The sequence below is a fragment of the Danaus plexippus genome, assembly GCF_018135715.1.
Source record: "Danaus plexippus chromosome 16 unlocalized genomic scaffold, MEX_DaPlex mxdp_23, whole genome shotgun sequence".
NCBI classification, from domain to species: Eukaryota; Metazoa; Arthropoda; class Insecta; order Lepidoptera; family Nymphalidae; genus Danaus; species Danaus plexippus.
The window spans coordinates 316,754-339,325 of NW_026869851.1; the positions used below are offsets into that span (position 1 = coordinate 316,754).

At 29.1% G+C, this 22,572-nt stretch overlaps 5 protein-coding genes across 7 annotated transcripts; 3 read left to right on the forward strand and 2 right to left on the reverse strand.

Annotated features, from left to right (window-relative positions):
* Positions 1 to 1,016: 1,016 nt before the first annotated feature.
* Positions 1,017 to 2,327, reverse strand: LOC116771869 (uncharacterized). Its single transcript, XM_032663858.2, has 2 exons — positions 2,174 to 2,327; positions 1,017 to 1,875 (listed from the first exon to the last, which is right to left on the reverse strand). Exons 1-2 carry the CDS (start codon positions 2,180 to 2,182, stop codon positions 1,558 to 1,560), a joined length of 327 nt encoding a protein of 108 aa, XP_032519749.2. The 5' UTR covers positions 2,183 to 2,327; the 3' UTR covers positions 1,017 to 1,557.
* A 7,749-nt stretch (positions 2,328 to 10,076) lies between these two features.
* On the reverse strand, positions 10,077 to 11,048 carry LOC133320253 (uncharacterized). Of its 2 annotated transcripts, none has more exons than XM_061528107.1 (2): positions 10,940 to 11,048; positions 10,077 to 10,822 (listed from the first exon to the last, which is right to left on the reverse strand). In XM_061528107.1, exons 1-2 carry the CDS (start codon positions 10,955 to 10,957, stop codon positions 10,088 to 10,090), a joined length of 753 nt encoding a protein of 250 aa, XP_061384091.1. In that variant the 5' UTR covers positions 10,958 to 11,048; the 3' UTR covers positions 10,077 to 10,087. The 2 variants fall into 2 exon arrangements, with proteins under 2 accessions (XP_061384091.1, XP_061384092.1); XM_061528108.1 differs by having other exon boundaries at positions 10,077 to 10,784; positions 10,940 to 11,039.
* Positions 11,049 to 11,713: 665 nt separating this feature from the next.
* LOC116772218 (uncharacterized) lies at positions 11,714 to 13,484 on the forward strand. Its single transcript, XM_032664329.2, has 3 exons — positions 11,714 to 11,923; positions 12,032 to 13,290; positions 13,376 to 13,484. The coding sequence occupies exons 1-2, from the start codon at positions 11,890 to 11,892 to the stop codon at positions 13,078 to 13,080; spliced, it is 1,083 nt and encodes a 360-aa protein (XP_032520220.2). The 5' UTR covers positions 11,714 to 11,889; the 3' UTR covers positions 13,081 to 13,290; positions 13,376 to 13,484.
* On the forward strand, positions 13,345 to 13,926 carry LOC116771984 (uncharacterized; the record flags this gene model as incomplete). The annotated part of the gene is made up of 1 exon (XM_032663997.2): positions 13,345 to 13,926. A coding segment is annotated over one exon (564 nt), but the record flags the coding sequence as incomplete, so codon positions are not given.
* Positions 13,927 to 19,236: 5,310 nt separating this feature from the next.
* LOC116771908 (magnetosome-associated protein MamJ-like) lies at positions 19,237 to 22,070 on the forward strand. 2 transcript variants are annotated; one of them, XM_032663907.2, is made up of 3 exons: positions 19,237 to 20,914; positions 20,991 to 21,318; positions 21,736 to 22,070. In XM_032663907.2, exons 1-3 carry the CDS (start codon positions 20,762 to 20,764, stop codon positions 22,005 to 22,007), a joined length of 753 nt encoding a protein of 250 aa, XP_032519798.2. In that variant the 5' UTR covers positions 19,237 to 20,761; the 3' UTR covers positions 22,008 to 22,070. The 2 variants fall into 2 exon arrangements, with proteins under 2 accessions (XP_032519798.2, XP_032519797.2); XM_032663906.2 differs by having other exon boundaries at positions 19,764 to 20,914; positions 20,991 to 22,070.
* The last annotated feature ends 502 nt before the right edge of the window (positions 22,071 to 22,572 follow it).

The following is a 22,572-nucleotide window of genomic DNA, read 5'->3' on the forward strand; positions in this document are numbered from 1 at the left end:
GGATTTTTTAAAATTACAAGTTCAGCCTTTTAGACACAATGTCGGCAGTAGAATATTATAAATAAAAATATACGATATAATATAGTGATTTCAATGACTTTAAAAGATTAATGAGTTTTTCTTTATTAAAAGATTTCATTGTTATATATATTAACAAAGATTACAATTTGTATTCAGTTCACAATAAAAAAGTTTACAATAAAACTAACCATTAAGAAAAAAACGATATTTAATACTATACTATAGTTTGTAATTTTGATGCCAATATTACAATTAAAATAACTTTCACCTATTTTACTAATTCTCTTCTTGACAACAGTGTTTTTTATAGTTACAACTTTAAAAATAAACCTTAGATAACAATATTTGGTGCTTGTCTATGACATGTGAAGAAAATTATATTTTTCTTTAAAAATGTATTCAAAATTTTGCATATATTTTGCAACATTGGTATAGTTAGTATGTAATATAATGTTCACGGCATTTCTATTTTACGTCTCTTCAAAACCTCGAGGGCTACAGAAGTGTTTTTATATAATGCTTACAAATATAAAATTTAAAAATTTTGCTTTCATTCTTAAAATTGAAAAAAAAAAAAAACATCCAAAGAAAATAGCTGAATTAAAGAACTTTTTTTCATTTCGAATCTTAGTAAAATGGTTCTTTCTATTATTTCTATAAACAATAAAAATTCTATTTTGTATAAATGGATCGTTCGGAAAAATTCATGCGAAATGATTATATTTGTGGACCTTGTTTTTTTTTACTTTGATTTGGACTTTGCTAGTGGTAAATTTAATGTTTTAATAACAATTTTTGTATCACTATTATTCCTAGAACGGAAAAAGAATTGTTTGTTGTAGTCAACAAACAATTCACATGGATGTATTTTCAATGAAACTTTATAAAAAGGACTCACAATAAACTTAACTTAAGATTAAGTTGACTATTAATTCATTTTAAATATTTTTTTAAATATTAATAAGCAAAGGCGATTTAGGATAAAAAATACTCCATTAAAGTTTTTACGTTTTATAATTAAAATTAAGATAAAGAACAAAAAAACTATTATAACTCCAACAGGTTTTTATAGTCAATTATAATATCTCATAAGTCGCATTCGGTGTTGTCTTAATTAATGTCTAATGATTTAAAGGTTTTTTGATCGTGTGAAAAATGTGACATTAGACCTAGATGTTAGAATTATCAAAGTAAAAAGAATGAGAGTTGTTTTTTACTACACGTGGCCCACTTGTTATTGTTAAATCCAATGATCATCTGAGTGTTTTTAGTATTTAAATTACATTTTTATATATTTTAGTTTTAGTCTTTAAAAAGGTTTTCTTGTGATCTATTAACTAACTTCATTAAAAAAAAAAAAATTGTAATAGGCACCCATTGTGGACGCAGCCATGTTAGTATGGCTAGTGGGGTAATGCGATGATATGTAACATCACTACATACCGAAAAAATAAATCAAAGATATTTTTGGTTACAATTTTATTTTGATTTAGTTCACATCACAGACAACACTTAAAAAAAAAAAGTTATTACTCATTAACGGCCATATCCGTGTCCTCCGCCCCAACCTCCTCCCCAACCTCTGCCGCCTCCCCAGCCTCCGCCACCTCCCCAACCTCCTCCGCGTCCCCAACCTCTGCCACCTCCCCAGCCTCCGCCGTAGCCACCTCCCCAGCCTCGACCTCCCCAGTGGGCACTCTCAGCGCCAACTAATACCTCACCCTGTAACTTGTTATCAGCAGCTACTGGGCCGCCACTTTCTAGATTGCTTTCTAGGGCTATCTCATTATGTTGTTGCGGCATCGCTGCTGCGTACGCCACAAGGACGCACGCAAACAAAACCATGGACACAAGCTGTAAATGGAATATTATAATGTAAGATTAGCTATAATAGTAACTATTAAGTTACTATTATAGCTGCTTGAATAAATAGTAACTTGTTCGTCTGATTAAACAAAAATATATTTTTTTAAATATTTTAAAGTGATTAAAATCAAAAAATAAAAATTAATTAAAATATAATTTTATAACAATTTATTTAATAACTTATTTTTTACGAAACCTTCAATATATTAATATTATTTTTGTTAAGATTCATCTAAAATATTGTGATATTTTTATTTAGCGAGCATTTATAATATGGACTACTTACCGTGTTCATGGTGGCTAAATTAGTGAAATAATGTGTCGTCCTGACACTCGACAGGGCTATTTATACAAATTCAAGAACACATCGGTGACTAAACATGGCCAGGTAAATAACCACTAGGAGATCCTCTAATTTATAGCTCTCTACGTCGCATTTATTTATATAACATTCCAATTATTAATTTAATTGTCATGTTATAATCAAGATAACTATGTCTTTATTTAGATGATATTTTTAATATTCTTTATAAAGAATTCTTTATATTTTTTATCTCTACATATTGCAGTAAAGTTCTATCGACACTTTACAGTAAAATTCTTAAGCCTAATATTATAATATTTTCTTTTCTTAATGAAACAATTTATCAAGATTTTAAGTATTTCAATGTAATTTTTTAATAGATTATAACGAAAATATATTGATTTAATTTAACAAGAGACAACTAACACTTAAACAATATTTTAAACAAGTAATTGCATTACTTGTTAGGTGTTATATATGCATAAAGATTTATAAATTTTGAATCTTGTATCTGATTAAGTATTTATATGTTCATTAAAAAATGTATCGCTTGTAGAAATAACATGAGCAATAGAATATATTTCAAATAAAAGGAAGAAATAACATAAAAGTAAGAAGCAGGTACTTTTTTTGGATAGACAAAAAAGTATATAATTGTTTAGGTTCAAAGACCTCAATAACAGACCAGGCACAATTAATTTCTAAAAATAACATATACGTAAAACAAAGCAATTTTACATTTTTATTTTACAACTTTACATTTTATAATAAAAGTATTATGGTTATTAAAAAATAACCATAATACTTTTTTTAATTAAAAAATTCTAATTTGCCCGGGGAAGAACCGGGGGCTTCTTGAATATATAATGTGTTTATGTTTAAGACCAGGTGGCATGTCAACTATTGACGTCGTATTATTTTAAAGCACTTAAAGCAATAATAATAATAATAATATAAATAATACTCCATCAACATATAAATTTGTTATAAAACCTGCTGAAAATATAATGGTTTTTTTACTACTTATTTTATCTATTCATACAATATAATAATTTAAAGTATCTGTTTATTATGTGATAATTATTATTCTTATTGGTAGTCATTATATCTGTTTTCTATTGGGTACCTACTGCAAAAAACTTTTGTCCATCTATGTATGTGCCACTCCTTCGTAAATTAATTTGTGCAAGACTTAGATGGGATTTTTATTAAGAAAATTTTACTTATGTATAAACAGCAAAAAATGCAACGTATCAATTTTGGAATTCAGAGGAAGTCACTAGTATTAACTAATATACAACTTTTTTCCAAACACCCGCTTCAGGGCATCGACCCTTTTCGGACTGGTATTTTCATGACATCTATTTATTTAGCCTGTTGGCTTTATCATACATGTGTTAAAAATATTAAATCTATTCTATAATCTGTCGCTGGGGTCATACGGTAAGATTTTTTTTGTATTTATTAAATTTGATAAAAAGACATTTTTCCACATTCCACAAAACTAAAAGGAGGATAGGGTTTAGCTTGTATTTCTGTTTGTATAAATAGTTGTTTGTCGGATTATTTAAATAGTTGCTCCGTGATTGAAAACGGAATTTGAAAATATCCTCTAGGTGCCGTATTAAGTCATCATAAAAATCAAAGGTCTAAACAAGCATAAATTTTAGTTTAAACATGACTTTACTTGACTTTTATTTTCCAAGCCCAGAAATTTGGTTAATTTTATCAATATATTATAGGGATGGTAAATCTTAATGGAGAAGTAATTTTAAATTAAAAATTCTCTATGCCGGCGAGTGCTTAGTTTGTTTACTATCGTTTAATATAAAATTAATATCTTATCTACGTCAATTGTTGGGTTATTAAGCAAACAGATTTTTGACTTCTAATTTATTCGATAATGCTATATGTTTTGATAAAATATTGTCCTTAATAAACTGAGGCATTAAAGAATTAATAGTTTACGTCACGTATATATTATTGTAGAACTTGAGCGTTGTTTGTCATATCACATTTTGTCAAGGAAGTATTTCTGTTCGTGGGAAAACCGACTTACTTAAATGACACTGGTTCTTTTAATACAAAATCTTGTTTGTTGTTTATATTTAAGACGCAGAACAGAGATGAGTAAAAACGATATTAGCATTAAAAAATATGATTATATTTTTGTTCTGTTTTTATTACACAGGTTTTAATTTAATTAAAAATAACGTTGTTACATATCTGAATTAAATAGTAAAAAAATAATATATAACCAAAATGGATTCTTGTTTAACCTTCAATGATATATTCCTTTGTTTAGCGATTATCGATGTCAATATTTTCTAGGAAGTCGTGAATGTTCATCTTCAATACACACATTACATTTATTGCAAAGTTCTTAGTGCTGAGTCATTTTGGTGATTCCTATATTTTATTATTATGTATTGATATGTCGATGATCGCTTAAAATGTGCTAGGTAAACAAATAACAGATATAAGCCAAAAAACCCGCAGTGACATTTTTTCTATATTTAAAATTTGAAGATATTTTTAGAATCTTGTGTTAACTCGTAGAAATATATTGACATTTTCATAAACGTCGTATAGTTTTTATGTGAGTAAAACGTTTTATATTCAAAGTATATAAATATTTTATAATTATTTATTATTTTTCATAAATAAGGCATACATTTATATTTTAATAAAATTCCAAAGTTGATTCGATCCCATATTTTATCGTGTTTTTGCGGACAGGTTACTCGTCTTTTAGGGACCTATTTTGATATTTGTTTTTTTTTGTTTGGAAAGAGATATACTACAGGTATTTGTGTGAAAATGAAACCAGGATCTTATGATGGCGTCTTACGAAAATCGAGAGGAGTCTTCGAATAACATAGCTGATTCGGAAATAGATGCTTTGCGTAATATACAAGGTATAGTATACCTGTGAAATTATTAATCGACTTTAAAAAAATTGTTTTTGACTTTAAGTCGCCTTGTATTTGAGATGTAAGATTTTCGCGAGTTTTATTCACCTTGTATTTACTGACTGTGACCACAGTTACCGTAGAGTAATAGAAACGCAAAGTAAAATGTAAATTATTAAAATAGACGAAGTTAATTTGCATAACACAGTTTAATTTAATGTGTCCTTGACAAAGTCTCAGTTATAATTATAAACCTTTTGTTATATGGAGGTATTTTAATTTTTACTTTTGAGTTTTTGATTTGAAATCTTTTTTTTTTGTAATATTATTTTTCAAATGTTTTAATAATAAGATTTTGTTGTAATTAAGTCTAACATTTTGTATAATGCCAGATGTCATATAATTTTGTTTTTTACAACTGATTTTTTATCTACGTCTTAAAAAACCCGTTCATTAATGACGAAATTAAATTACGTCTTAGTTGATATTATGACAAAACTGCGTTACCTTTGAAGAAACAGGTACAAATGGATCCCTGGTGAAATGCGGTCTTTCTCTACGTATTAAGGTTACATCATCAAGGATTTTATAGAAAAACTTGTTAAAATAAAATGGGAACCAAATAAATTTTAGATATTATTACTAAGTCCATTAATTGGAATTAAAATTTTAATCCAAAAATTATACTTGTTTTATTTGTAGTATATAGTCATTAAACCGATTATATTACAAAAAATAGTTTATTCTATACAAGAAAATTTTATGAATCACTATTAGCTGTCACTTAATTCTCATATGTGCATAATCTTCTTGTATAATGCGGACTCATCATAATGATGCATTTAACATTGGATTTTCCCAGGAAGTTGTGTTTCAGTGTTAATTGAAACATAATACTCATTGATACAGCATTATCATTTTTTTTATGTGAAAGGTGGCAAACTTGCAGACGGCCTACTTGATGGGCAGTAGTTACCGTCGCCCATGGATATCTGCAACATAGATGTTGCGGATGAGGTGCCAACCTTTATTGTTGAGGAAAACGGAGGGGTGGGAATAACTGAATGGTAGGAAAGGGTGGGAATAGGGAAAGGGCAACCAGCTCTCTCACTTATCTTATGAAACGCAGCCACTAAAGGCTACTTATTTCACGCCGATCTTCTGTGAGAGGGTGGTACTTCCCCGGTCGAGTCAGCCCATGTTCAAGCTGTAGTAACTTGACCACAGCTAGGCTCTACCACCTAGTAAAATTCAGCGACTGCTCCGATGGCAGCACATAATGTCTGCTGATGGTGTAATAGTATATGAAAAATAAAAGAATTTTAAATTTATATTGTTACTATGAACATTTATGTTCTTACCAGTAGGTAGCAATAAATAACACATATTTTTAGTATTTTTAAAATATGTCATTATTACAATGCATGTATAAAATGTTTCTCCTACAGAATCAATTAATTCAGTTTGAAGATTTCTTAGCTGTCACCAACGTATCAATAGTATTTTTAGTAGATTCCATTAGGGGTTCAATAATATGAGTAATATAAAAGCAATTAACGCTATAAACCTTTATAATTATATAGCTAAGTAAATAATATCCGACAAACAATTAAGAGATGCAAATGCAAGACAACCTCAAGTTTCCTACTTCCTTATTCGATCGTACTGCATTCTTATATATATATTATAAGTTTATTTTGCTTTTAAGAAACTAAACATCTTTGTTTTCATATTCTCTGTAACTATAATAACCTTGTAAAAGTGATCCCAAACCAGAAACATGTACTTAATTTTATCTAGAACGTTCCGTTTGTGTAATGTGGTCTTGATAAACGCAGATCTTTTAAAAGAGACCTCTTCATTATTTTAAAAAATCCTTGAGATTTGAGAACCTGTTTCTTTTGCGAGATATTTTTAGTTTAAATAAAATAAACAACTACACTATGCTTCGACGAAGTTTGATCATTACGGGAAACGGGACACGAGAGACGATTTGTACGTAGTTTGCCGATGAAAATCTGAGCTAAATATACCGGTTAAAAACTTTTAGTTGTAAATTACTTCTTAAACTTAAAAATCTTCAATAAAAAATATCTCCATATACTATATATGTCTTTTGATTTCTCTGAGTTAAGTGTTATCAGATGTAAAGACATTTACACAGAAAAACATAAGTTTTCTATTCCTAATTTAAAAAAAAACCTAACTATTAATATTTTAAAGATTATCTATAAATTTTATCATACTTGTAGAGTAAATATAAAATTGACAAATAATTTTGTCGATTTCTAACGTCATTTTTAGGTTTCATTTAAAGCTTAATTTTGGTATCTTATATTACAAATCAAATCTGAATAAATCGCTGACCTTGAAACCAAGACGCCTTACCAGAATGATATCGAATCCTAATTAGAGATGTTGTAGATATGTAGTTATTATAAAAGAATTGATACATTTTTTATGTTATATCGGGACTAGTAAAAAACACTTTTTTTGTAGTAACATTTAAAATTTAATTTCTATTTCATGTTACATATTAAAATCTTGCATCGATTCCGAAATCTTTCTCAAAACGATAATGAAAAAAATATTAAATCAAAATTTCATCAGTCTTCCCTTTTACATCAAAATATGTAAGGGATGGTTCAACCTTTTAAGTATTTACAAAACCTTAGGATAAAAAAGCTATTTACAAAGATGACTAGCAAGTAACCTTTATCGTTAAGTTATTATCTTCGTGAAATAAAATAAATAACAACAAAACAAGTATTGAAATAAGATAATTCTTGGAGTATTACATTTGTATAGTTGAATAGAGAAAAAATAAATCGTACGTTGACGGTTAGTGTGGTTCCTGTTTTTTTTAATAAAACAGAAGGGACTGATGACTGGAAGACTTGAATTTAAAAAAAAAAGAAATAGGTAATACAGAGATTAGATGAAAGAGGAACCCTAAAGACTTATAACCAATTAGTTGAACGATGACCTCCTTCAAAGAATTATTAATTACAAAAAAGACTGAAGCATCAATTGTACATCGCGTATAAAAAAATAAAAGTATATTTAGATTTCTTATATCTTTAAATGTCATAGAGTATATCAGAAAGTTTATTGGAAATATTAAAACATTCTTTAAAAATTGTAAGCAATATAACTATTTTATATTTATCTTTTATCTAAGCTATAGTGGGGTCGTCCAGAGATGCGTTTCTGATACCTATCATAGTAATGTGCAATAAATAAGAAAATAATTAATACTTATTTACGTTATTTATTGCATCCATTATGCAAATTTGTTAAATTCAATATATTTTGTGCTTCTTTAAAGGAATTATATTTCAAACATAATCTAAATAAAATCGTTAGCAGATAAATGGATTAATATATTTTTCTTGTCAAAAGTGGCAAACGAGCAGACGCTCTACTTGTTGGGAAGTAGTTACCGTTGCCGAAGGACATCAGTATTATAAGAGATGTTGCGGATGCTTTGCCAGCCTTGGTTGTTGAGGAAGGAGGAAATGGGAGTAAAAAGATGGTAGGAGAGGGTAGGATCAGAAAAAAGGCTACTGGATTTTTCACTCATCGGACGACACGCAGCGATTAAAGACTAAGTCACGCCGAGACTAATTAACCCCGCTGTCTGAGAGTGGTACTTCCCCAGTCGAGCCAGCCAATGTTCGAACTTTAGTAACATAACCACAACTTAGCTCTACTACCTTAAGTACACCTTTAAGTGAAGAAAGATTAATACGTCTGTTGCAAATTGGCATGATTTTTAATGTTATCAATCGAAAACAAGGTGAATAATGATATATATAAAACGATGAGGTAAATTCTAGATAGTTGAAGGTTATATCGGACATACGATTATGACCTTTCAGAATAGCAATATCTAAGTGTCCGTTCAGTACACTTTTTACGGCAAATAACATTTTTTGTAATATAAAATTAATATAAGAAAGACAAAACACTACTCTCATAAAATATTTGTGCTCTGCTGAAGGAATATGATTTACTTGATTATTATAACATTTTCAGACGCAAATATTTCTAATTAGGTATTGATATGGTTGCGGTCTGATGTCTAGATTTCAGGGTCTGCGGTTCAATCATAGGCGTGGTAAGTAATACGAGATTAGACATTAAAGCAATTCTCAGTTTAAAATAAACCAGTCTGGTTGATATTATTAAGACAACGAGATTGTTTTTGTTTCTGATATTACTCGTTGAACAACAGCAACATCACGCGCCGTTTCTTTCAGAATTATTATTTTATCTTATTCAGAAATTTGACTAGAGTGTGAGTAATTGTTCAAGATTTAGCGAAGACTGGTGCTGTTGTTACGAAATCCTTAACATTTCAGCAGGAACCCTTCTTTAAGCTATGTGAATTTTTTCCTACACTTTCTATTGGAATAATTGGGTTATTTATTGAAAGTAAATCTTTGTGATACAACCATATAACTTTATTAAATCATGTTTTCTTTTGTTATATATTAGGTAAACATTTTTTTTGTCCGTATGAACGGACGTTATTTAAAAGCCGTTTACTTAAAAGTAATGTTAAGTAACAATAAAGATTTGCAATAAGAAATATTACAAAAACATCAGTGTGAATGTCCGGACAAGTTATCTGTCTTTAAAAAAAAAAAAACAAATCAGTACTTATTGGTATGTTCAACTGTGCTTAACTTTAAATATTTTGATTTAAAATAATTTATAGAAGTTTTAGGTTCCTAGCCATTCAATATATACTTCTATTTCAGATATTCGTAAAACTCTAGACAAAATTCTTCTATGAGTTCAAAAAACGCGGGTATTCTATTACTATAGAAAAATATATTCGTAATTTAATACTATACTATACAAAAATATATTCGTAATTTAAATTTGTTTTTTCTTATAAAGAACTTTAAAGATATGCATAAAAGTTCTAAATGACTCATGTTCTTGTAAAGGATTGAGAAAGAAAGTTTTGCGTATTTTAGGATTTATTTTCATAACAAAATATTCTGTCGTTTTTCTCAACGCAACGCTTTTTGCGTTTGGTTACTTTTTCTTTCTTAATAACCATGGGTTTATTTGTAGTAGAACTTGAAATAAAATGGGTTTTTGTTACATGGGATGTATTTTGATAAGACTTGTTATTTTTTGTAGAAGTTAAGTTCATAACTGTTGTAGGTGGTGTAGTCAAAGTATTAGATTTCTTTCTCCAACTGGTGCTTTTTAGATCCACAGTATAACGAAGCTTCTTATTGTTTTCTTCCGATTCACTTTCTTCTTCATCGCTGACTGGTGGTCTTCTTGTGTTGTTAAATGGTCCCTTTAAATAACCACATTCCAATCTATCACCGCGTATTCTACAGCCATTTCCGACTTCGACTGATTCGTTTTGAACTTCTCCTATATTCTTGTTATAGCCACAAATAACTCTGTCATCGACAGTTTTGCAAATAGTGTCATTGTAATCATAGCCTGTGCAATGTGTTTGGTTACTGTTCACACCATCCGCTCGTCGGAACTTAAATTTTGGTGAAGTATTTAATACTTTTTCTTGTTCAGGTGCGGAGGTATTGTAATGTTTGTTCATAAGACTAAAAATTATGTCTTTCAAACTCATTTCTGGAAATTTAGCTTCATTTGATAAGGGGTCAAAGTTGATGTGACCAAGTTTAGGAGCGCTGTCGATCATAAGAGCTCTGTTATACATTACAATTATCTGAAAATATCTTTCGGTTATAGGATTTTTATTATAAATATATATAGGTATACAAGGTACTTTTTTTGCGATAAATTATATATTATTTTTAAAAATTTATTTATTTTTTTTGCTTACCGATAAAATTAATAACATTGTGCCATATTCGTTAAACTTAAGCACGTGAATGTCAAATTATTTTCGAGTCAATACAGTCAGTATCGTAAATGCTTCATGGTTATCTATATTTTATTTTCACAGATGTTTTGAGCAAACATTTTAATAACATTTAAAGAACCTTTATATTATTATTTTTTTTTCATTTGCCTCATACCCTAATTTTATTTTGGGGTGAAGTCAATCAAATTAAAGCATGCGTGTACTTATATTAGTTTAAGTTAAATTCATCTGTCCTGTTTTACGATAACTCGATCAAGTAGTTTAGATGAGTTCTTCCACATAGTGAATTTATTTTTCATATTTTAATTACGTAAAGATTTTGATTTAAGGAGAGCGTTAATGAATAGTCTTTTAGGAATTCAATTTTACCTAAAATACAGCTGGATTGACACTTAAATATATTGTTTACCTTATATTTTTTTTAATGTATAAATGTATTTGATATATGTATATTAAAGCATCATTTCATTAATATTTAATGCATTTGATTTAAATACAGTACGAAGAAGTTTGTGGTTATTTGATTATTTAGAAAAGAAGATTTTATAGGTCTGTTCGCTATTTCTTGCCTTGAAAAGTAATTTGTTTGAGTTGGTTAGTTCTCTTAAAAGATATAAGCTGTCCTTTGTCAATTGTTATCTGTTTTCATATATGTAAATCAATGAAATCAAATAAAAATAAAATGTTACAATCCTAAACATAAAAAAATATGATATACTATATCTTGTTTAACATTGGCATTTCTTTCAGATTTGACATTTGATATCAAAAATTTTACAATGATCGCATTTCAAAAAATGTAACATATTTAAAGAAATGTGAACAAAATACTTGAAATTTATATCAAAAATTTTTAGGCTGCTATTTTAAGGAACAACCACTACAATCATGGTTTCTACTATTCTACAATGTGCAAACGTCGTAAGCGGAAGGAAAGACGAAGTAAGGATATATTTGATAATGTAATGTGATAATATTGTAGATTTATGTTATGATTTTTGTTTTTTTTGAAATTTTTCTATCATGAATAACGTGTTCTTTGTTCTAAAGAAAAGAAAAAATTGACGTTTTGCCAAAGATGCAGACGGAGAATATGTGTTTGGTGCTTCAGACGAATAAAGCGTTGTGTAAAAAGAGGGGTCTTCGGAAAATCCAGTCCAAAATTTGATGACTATGAAATAGCTGGATACACTCTAAGTGAAGTAAAAGATAAATTTAAAAGGAAATCTCGAACATCTACAACTAAAAGTGCTGAAACTAAACTAGAGCCTAAACAAACAGTCCTGACATTGTTTAGAAAAAACAAATACAATAAATCTACAAAAAGTCTTGCAATGAAAGATTTAATTGAAAATGAAATAGATAGATATTCTTTTTCTAAATCTGTAGGAAAAAGAATGATGTCATATCTTGATGATTTTAGAGAAAATAATCCTTATCTTGGAGTTCATAATGACTCACAACTGAATTTAACTGAGAGTGAAAGAGCAAGATTTAAAAAACTGTCAGACGAATATGAGAAAAAAAACAAAAATTCTTTTATAGACTTTTTGAAAAGTGTTGAAATGTTAAAAAAGAAACTTTCACTCTCACTATCAAAGGTTGTAGTTTTAAAAAATATGGCTGATGATTATAAAAACAAAAAAATTTCGTTCACCAACGTTATTCCTTCATGGAAAAATAGTAAATCAAGTCTGAATTTAAACAAATTAGAGAAGCAGGATATCGACAATTTAATAACATATTACAATAAACAGAAGAAACGTAAATCAAAAGTTTCGGAGGGAAAAATATCCCTCAAAAATTTAGAGCTCATGAACATAATAGACAACGAGGGCATGAAAAAGAAATTTTCTCTAACAAATTCCAGACAGATTCTATTAACGGACATGATCGAGGATTATAAAAAGGGAAAATTTAAATTATCTGACATGCCTGATAATTTAAAATCAAACATGAAAAAATTAGACAAGCAGAATTTAAACAAAATATTAGATTACTATAATACAAATAAAAATAACAAAGGATTTCCATTTATCAAACAACCTAGAGTAAAACAGATGATATCTGATATAAGGGCTAAATTTAATTTTATATGAAGTATTTTTTAACTTCTTGTTACTATATAGGATTGCATGAAGTAAACAAAATTATTACATGACTTAATAATATTAATAATAACGATGTGAATAAACATTACAGATTTTTTTATTCCACTGTACAAAGCGTTTCTAAAATTTTAATTAAGTTTTTATGTCATTTTGTTTCTGATAACAGAGATGCTAAGAAGTAATTGCGTTTTCGTAATGGTCAGTATATTTATAAACATTAAAAAGTCTTTCCTTCTAACACGCTTAATTTAAAGCCATAATTATACAATTCAGTTTTTTTCAGTATCATCAGTTTTGTGTAATTCATGTGTATGTCCTCAAGATAAAAAGGTAGAAAAACTGTTAACAGTCGTAACTCTCAGCCATGTGGATACCCATGACCCTGTTACGCAGAGACATAGAAAGCGCTGTTGTCCGTACAATTTTGATGGTAAAAAATGTAGAGTGGTAGGCGATCGGTACATATGTGGCTATAACATGAACGTTAATAATCCAAATAGTAATGAGATTAAGGATTTGGGTAATGGATGTAAACTACGACATGGAAGATTAGAATGTGGTTATGATCAGGCGCCATACGTTAATTTAAGAAGACCCCCTGCTGTAGATTATCATAGTGGTAACAATGATAATAATGATAAAAACGATAAACATGATAACAAGGATAAAAACCGTAATGAAAGCGCAGAGGGTTTAGACGAAAAAGAAGAAAATGTAGAGAATGATGAAAAGCTAAAATTGCATGTTACTATCTCTTCAAATCATTTTACCCGATGTCTTGAAGTAAAAGATCGTATTGTATGTCGGCATGTATAAAGTTGTGATGAAATGTTACTTTGTTTTATTTTCCAGTTATTATTAAACAACTTGATAAAATAAAGACTATTAGGTGACTAGATTATGAAACTTATTATCTTTTAATTTTTATTTTATAGATAAATAATGTAATATAATAGCAATATTGCAGATTTATTATCTTGCTTTTACCATAGAATTGAATGGTTAGTCTATCGACTAAAAATATTTAATTTTAAATATTCTGTACAGTAAAGAATAGTTTTATATACGATACCCAAAAAAAACCTTAAAGTAGTCTAAGCTATAGGAAATTCATATCTCTATATGGATTAATTTTTTAACTTTAATTCACTTTTACCAGTTTCCGAACCGACCATACAGCCAGTTCTGCTTTACTGAAAGTAACAGATGATGTCCGATACGCTGTGGATAAAAGGGAACTAAATTAGTTCTCCTAGACTTCAGTAATGCATTCAACTCGGTTGACTTTGATATTTATTACGAATCCTCTCCTCTCTCTCAATATCTCCAGCTGTTATTAAATGGTTTCAAACTTACCTCGTCGGTCGTCGGCAGATGGCGAAATGACACATATGCCGTGGTACTACAAGGCGGCGTCCTGTCTTCGTTACTCTTTTTTATATTCATAGATAATATTAATTTTCCCTACCATCGCTATGCAGATGACTTGCAGCTCTATAGGCATGTCCCACCATCTATACTTAAGGTAGCTATCGAGGCTATTAATGAGTAGTTGAAATCTGTACTAAAATTTTCAAATGATTCCGGTTTGCTAGTGAACCCAAATAAATCTCAAGCAATTAATTACAATTGGAAGTAGGAAAATATACAGAAAAATTAATTTTGACATCTCGCCTTGTATATTGTACGACGGGATTACAATTCAATTTCTAAATAGGGTAAAAACTTAGGATTAATAATGGATTGTCTTTTGTCGTGGACAGATCAAGTGAATGAAGTAAGTCGAAGGATTCACCTTACTTTACATTCTCTTAAACTTCTGCAAAACTTCCTTCCTTTTAAAACTGAAATTATTCTTGTACAACCTCTTCTTTTTTCTTTACTAGATTACGGTGATGTTTGCTACTTAGATGTCACTGATGAGCTGCTCGATAAATTGGATCGACTTCAGAATTTATGTATCCGTTTTTTCGGCTTGCGTAAATACGTCCACATTTCTGAATTCCCCAGTAAGTTAAAGTGGGTCCCCATCCGCTTCCGCCGAAATATGCATGTTTTAACGCTAATGTACAATTAGGAGTTTGAGCAGGAAGGCAGACCCTGGCTAATGCTGGGATAATTGCCAGGAAGAAGAAGAACGCTAATGTACAATATGTTCAAACATTCTTCTCCCTCGTATTTACTTGAGAGTTTAAAATTTTCCTCCCCCAGAATCTTGCGTTGAAAACCTTCTTGATATCCCTTCCTTTAATACAATTTTTTTTCGTAAATCCTTCTCTGTCCAAGGTGCACAACTTCGGAACTCACTCCTACCTTCTGTTTACAAGGAGAGTCCAAGTGCACTCGTCTAAGAGACATCTTCTGCCACTTTTACCTTATGACATGTATCGTTGATTCGTTTATACTATTTGTATATATTTATTAATATATTTACGTATACATTTAATGTATATATATACATATATTTATGTATTTATAATATCAAAATTTTCTATTATTATAATATTTTTTTGTATGCTTACATATCTCTATTTTTTATTCTTTTTTTCTCTCCGTTTAATGTATCTACTCCACATTTCTTTTCTAGTTTCCTCTATCAAAAGGGTTTCTGTTAGAGATCTCTTTTAAGAGATAACTAGTCCTTTGTGCGTGACATTTGTTTTATAATATTTTAACTACTACTTTTGGTATATTAATAAATAAATAAACAGTCGCATTCAATATTAATTATATAGACTGGCAACCAGAGGTTCCAGGAAAACTACGAAACTTACTTATATGTAATATTATAAAAAAATACATATTAAAACTTATATCCTATACCTAAGGCTATATGATTGCCCCGATGTTAGGATAGCAATCTCATTCCATTGCTTGTGTGGTATTAGTAATCTTCTGGTTCACACGGTTTGGTGTTCGTTCTGCGGAATCAGCAACGTCACTCGTAATATGATATTTTGTCCAAACAACGATGTAGCTCCGGCGATGTTCATCTACTTTTTAATATTCGCAAATATTTTGTAAAACCGTTGTGTATTAATAGGATAAAATTCTGCTTATGAAGTATATATCTATATGTATATTGTGTAACGTATATTTATTTAACACCTGTTATTGTTGAAAAATATAAAGCAATATCTCACCTTATTGAAAAGTACATATTTTTTCACAGGCGCTATTTACTTAGTCAAATTTAACTAGATCCAATTTCAGACCTTAAATTATGTCTAAATAGTCGAAATACTTTTAATGTTTTGATTTTTAATAGAATTCAATGACCAGAGGAGGTTTACACCATACATTTTATCTAAAAGTGTGTCACCTTTATTTCGTTTGATAGGTTTAATGTAAGGTAGTAGGTATGGGTTTGCAGTGGCGTAACTATACTGTTCGAGGCTCGTGGCAAAATTCATCGGATGCCCCCCCCCCCCCCGTTATAAAAAAGGTGAACGTTTAATAATAGTATTTTTTATTTTATAATACTTATTTATACACTTTTATTTGGTAGACTTAAATCACTGGAGGAGGCCTTTACCTTTAGTTCTTACACAATACCCACAATATCCAATAATTTTAGTGTATAATACACACACACACCCATATATATATTTAAAAACTATTAGTACTAATAAAATTATTAATACTAACACAAATAAAAACTTTGTAAACAAATATTTTTCTCTCAGAAATAAAAGGAATTTACATATGAACAGTCATCCCCTCTTTTTACCCATTCTCCCCCATTTTTTGTGATAAAAAGCAGCCTTTGTTGTTCCTCAGGGTCTATTCTATCTCTGTACTAAATTTCAACATAAACGGTTCACTGATTTAGGCGTGAAAGCGTAACAGACAGACAGACAGACAGAGTTACTTTCGCATTTATAATATTAGTATGGATGTGTTAATATAAATGTTGTGAATTTTCATCTGACCAGGGGCCCCTTCCGGCTGGGGGCTCGTGGCATTTTGCCGACTTGCCACCCTGTAGTAACGGCACTGTGGGCTTGGCTCCCAATTAAATATACAATTATTATCTGATACTTCTACTGTTATAATAAAAAACAACAAATTTGTTAATAAATAATATATTTACAGGCGTTCATAAATTGTCAATCATTATAAACATTCAAACAGAAATTTTATACTATTTTCTTAAATTGTTAAGCGTTTCGAGTTTTATTTGGTAAGATAATGCAAAGCGTCCATGGCACCCTCTAGACCCGGATGGCTATCATCGGCGAAGAATCCAAATAGTTCCTTCATAATTTTTGATTCTTTATCATCTTTCGGGAAAATGTAATCCAAGTAGTTTGTTATTGCATCCGACATACTCCGTTGGCCTGTTTCATGTTCAAATAGTTTCTCCAAAATATCTCTTAATATATTACAATTGCATACGTTGATAAAGACCACTAAAGTCACAATTATTAGAATGAATTTCCCAGTTGCCATGATTCTGCAATAAAAAAACAATAGGGACAATTGTTTGAAGAAAATAGTTTTCAATCCTTGAGTATACAATAATGTATACAAAATATAAAGTAAAGTTCAAATCTTAAATCGGTTAATAAATAATCTGCTTTAGCCTGCTTAATGTACATATATGTATTAAAATTATGTTTCAGTAATTGATCCCATAGTGACAAACAATCTAAAACAGTTGCTTTAGAACCCGGTTTCATGTTTTTTGACGAGCATACATTTTTTGATATAATTAATGTGTTGATCTCAGACAAATAATTTTATATCGAAAGAAAAATATTTATCCCTTAATCAGATTCTTAATCGAAAGAAAGTCAAGAACTTCAACAACCTTATTGTATCTTTTACCATATAAGGTCGGAACTGTAGAAGTCAATGTATTATGATTATGACAGTTTTTGTTTCTATGTTTATTTCCTAAATATAATATTATTGTTTCAAGTCTTCGTCTAATGACTTCAGTTTTTTATCAAGAACATGATCATATATATATATATATGTGTATAATAATTAGTAATACCAGTACGGCCAAGTTTTTTTGAGTCCCATCCGTCTATAGTGAAAGCTATAATTTCTGCGAATACCATTACCACGTATAAAGTCAGAACAACATTGGAGGATAACGAAACTTGAGTTTTTAAATTACGTACAATTAAAGTATTTATTAAACTTATGTTTTCCTTGCAGTTATTAGTAATTAAAAACTTATTTGATCGAAGTAGCAACTTTTTGCAGTTTTAAATTGGGGTGGCGATAAGAATAGTAATTGAAGATGATATTTAGTTTTACATATACGTATATAAGTTTTATATAAACAGAAGTTGGTTCCTAGTGTTGTTCCATTTAAATGATCAAACTTTTAAAATCATAACAAATAAAAAATTTAAAATTAGATTTTTCTCCTCTATTGAAACCAAATATTTACGATAGAATAGAACCTTGAAACATACTCTTTTGTCAAAGCACTTTTACCAAAAAATGTTTATTCTTTGCCGGTCCATCTTATGAGTGACATCGACTTTGTAGATGTAGGTTTTTTTGAATAAAAATTTTATCCAATACAAAGGTGTTATATTTTTTTTTTATATTTAACACTTACAAATGAAGCCATGTAAGATGACAATTAATAATAACACTTAGGTAGTCGTTGAAAAGGTTATTCCTTCTCGTGTTTTAATGATTATTATCAATCTAATTGGATCCTCACAGAATGTATATCAACCAGACTTGTTTTAAAAAAACATATATGTATACATTTTGAATATATTTTCCAGATTTCTAATCCTTTTGGATCTCAATTGGTAATTTTATTAATTGCAAATTTTATCTGTTCAAAAATTGCTCATAATAATTGAATAAATTTTATGCTATCAAAATTATATCCAAAAAAATGTAGGCATTAATTCGATTTGACATTTTCTTAAAAAAGCAATCAGAAAGAAAAAAAATATAAATTTAAAATTAAAACTATTTTAAATAAATATCAGCGTAAGTAATTATCAAAAAATATATAATCAAAAACGAATTTTACACAATGTGGGAGTCAATAAATAAAACTTAATGGTCATATTAACAACACAATATAATAATGTACATACCTTACGAATATAAGTTGACCCAGGTGTTGTTATTTTTATGATTTAAACATATCAGTCACTCTAATACCCATTCACTCGTCGTGTGACAATCTCAGCTCACCCTCTACTGACGCTGGTCGTTCTTCCGCGCTTTCACCGCTTCCTCGTTTTTTATTACACAATATTCGATAAGTATATAGTTTCCACTTTTTATGTTATAACAGCTAGTTAATGAACGTTTGAAATATTTGGCATTCTTTTATTTCGACGATGTTCTGCTAGTGTACTCATTGGTTCTTAGTTTTATTAACAGTTTAATTTAATATTTCTAACCGATAACGTTTTACAAATGTACAATAAAAATTGGTCATTACATTTATTTGATACCAATTTTGAACTTTATTAACATTTTATTAAGGGTGATTGAATATAAGAACGTTAAATTATTACTTTGCAAAGGAAATAAGTGATTTAAGGCATATTTGGGTAAATATTTAAATTAAAAATTATGAAACAAAAACGATACCAGATTTTGTATATGAGATTAAGACCTTTACATACAAACAATTAATGTATCTGTTAAATAAACTTATTTAGACATTATAGATATTATTTTTTTCCTAATATATAAGAACTATTATTTTTATATAAGTATTTTTATGGTAAAGTTAGATTTTTTATTTTTTTATTTTTGTCACATTCTACTTTTTTGTACTACTTTTACTGGTCCTCAATCAGGTGTTACGATTCAAATAGGGATCTTGTCCTAGTTCAAAAGTAGTGCACGGGGTAATAAGGTTACACTTAATACATTCCATCTAACAGTCAGTAACCTTTTAAGCGTGGTTAGATGACGATCAAATGATTTCTTATGGCACATATTTATTATTGTTCGCCCGGTCGATACTGATTTATATCACTTATGACTAGATTTTAAAATACCAAATTGAATATAGATGAATAATTATCAGGTACTTAAAATTATTTTTATTAAAAAAAATCAATACAACTTTTTTTTATACGATTCATACGATTTTGTCATATGTCAAATCTCTACAACTTACTTTACTCGGTACTTGAAAATAAATTATTTCTTTAAACTGTTCATTTACATTAATTGCACCTAAAAAACATGGTAATTAAACTTGGTTTATTGTAAAAACTAGTTCATTTCTTTCTAAGTAATTTATATTTAACATAAAAAACTTGCTTGGTTTACTTATTCGTCGTTTTAATTGGTTTACAAATATGTTACATAAATATCAATGTTTTTTTAGTTCCAAAGTAAACATACCTGCTTATGATGATATACCATATCACAATTAATAAGAAATGTGTTTCGCTGTCAATTATCTACAAAAATAATTATTCCAGGCATGCTTTCGAAACCAGTAATTTTACTTTCGCGATTGTTTACTCTTCTTTTTGTACGCGTCTCACGTTTTAAATTTATTTATTCATTAACTCGAGGTCTAAGTTAATATTTATAATATTCTGTTTTTATGTAACCAACCAGTTTTGTAGGTGCATGAATGGGATCTTCTTACTTTGCATTAGATCATCAACAATGGTCATCACATTTTTCCTTGTCCTACTTTTAGGTAAAAGAAATGGTAGCGTGTTCATTGTGTGATAATTTTATTATTTTTTTTGCTGCATTGACTTCATTAAAGTATGGCTTATTTAAAGGATCTGAGATTTTTGTTCGTCAGAAGTCTTTATGCTGTGTTAGTGAATTATTCAATATGAAATTCTATGTTCAGGTATATCAGAATCTTAAATACTAGTTTTTATATAAAAATTAAATGTAATTAATTAATATTATTTGGTTTATTTTAGATTGTTACACTTTTGATGATAAATACTGTGGAGTGGTTTGGTGAAGTGCAGTGTAAGCCGCATGGTCATGTTAGGAAAATCATTAATATAGAAAGGAAAAAATTACCTTTGAAACATGTTTCTTTATCTTTACAAAAATTAACGCCTTTTGGAAAATTTGAATTCAAACATGTCATTAATAAACGACAAGCAGAGGTACCACAGGTAATAGAAAAGGAAGTATCAGGAGGCACGATAGATGCTATTACAGAAGCGAAAGAAATACCTGTTGAGACCCATTCGGAACCTGACGTGATAATTACATCAATAATAAAGCCCATAGATAATGGTAATTCATTGTCACTATCATTACCTTTCGATTCGGAACTTGTAATTACACCAGCTCATAAAATAAATGAAATAATAGAGAAACCAGTAGATGAGGTAGTTTTAGCTGAACCGGAACCAAAATCTGAAGTAATCAAATCATCACTTGTAGAAATAGTCAGTCCAAAAGTAGAAATAACTTCTGAACTTGTAGAAGCTCTACCTCCACCAGAAATAGTTGAACCTAAAGTTGTTATTAACGCTATTGAAACTCCTATACTTCCTTCTCCTCTTCCTCCGGTCCCTCCTCCTGTAGTCACAATTCCATTATACAGAACCCCTAACTATTCTTATGTGAGATCAGTTATTTCTAATGAAGGGAAAACATTTTTGTATACGGATATAAAAAAGATACCCTTAAGTATTGCATCAAATCCAGAACCAGTTGCTGTTCCCGTTCCGGAAATACTTCCAGTAGAACTACCACCGCCCCAGCTTTTGCCGCCACCACCGCCGCCACCTTTGCCACCGCTTCCACCAGTAATTAAGGAAGATCCGCCACCAAAAGCGGAAACTCCAAATATCTTTGTTAAAGGATCTCGTTTAGTGTTATTTGTTGGCTCAATGATGCTGCAAATGTTGTCTAAATTTGTTAATGGAGGTTTCAATATAAATCAAATTCCCATCCCTATTATACCGGAAGTGCAATAGTATTTACCATAATTTATTTTTACATTTTAAATATCTTTTATTAAAATAAATGTGTAAACTACATTCTTAGTTTTTTTATATTTGTCTACTATCTAGGACAAATCCCTTTTATACAAATTTTGCTTGAACCAAATCTGCTCGTACTTTTACTATTTCCAGTAGTAGTCACATAATCGATAATTAATTATTTTTACATGTTATTTTATTTTTCATATAAATTATAATAAAAATAAATAGATGCTTACTAATGTTACTTAATCCAATAGATAAATTAATTAGAAACGAAAATATTGTAACTAAATTAATAAAAGTTAATGATGTATTTCAAATAACTTTATAAAACCTTAAAAATTATTCATTAAGCACGATTGTAATTTTTTTATGGTCAATTAAGCAAATTTATAATTAATAGCATTAAGCAAATTTATAAGTGATTTTTTTTCTTTTTACAAATACCAAAAAATAAATGTAGAAGGGTACAAAAGTTTAATAATAAATAAATTAGTTTCAGAAAAAAATCTAAAGCAAGCAAGCTAAGCAAAATTTAACGTATTTATTATGATAT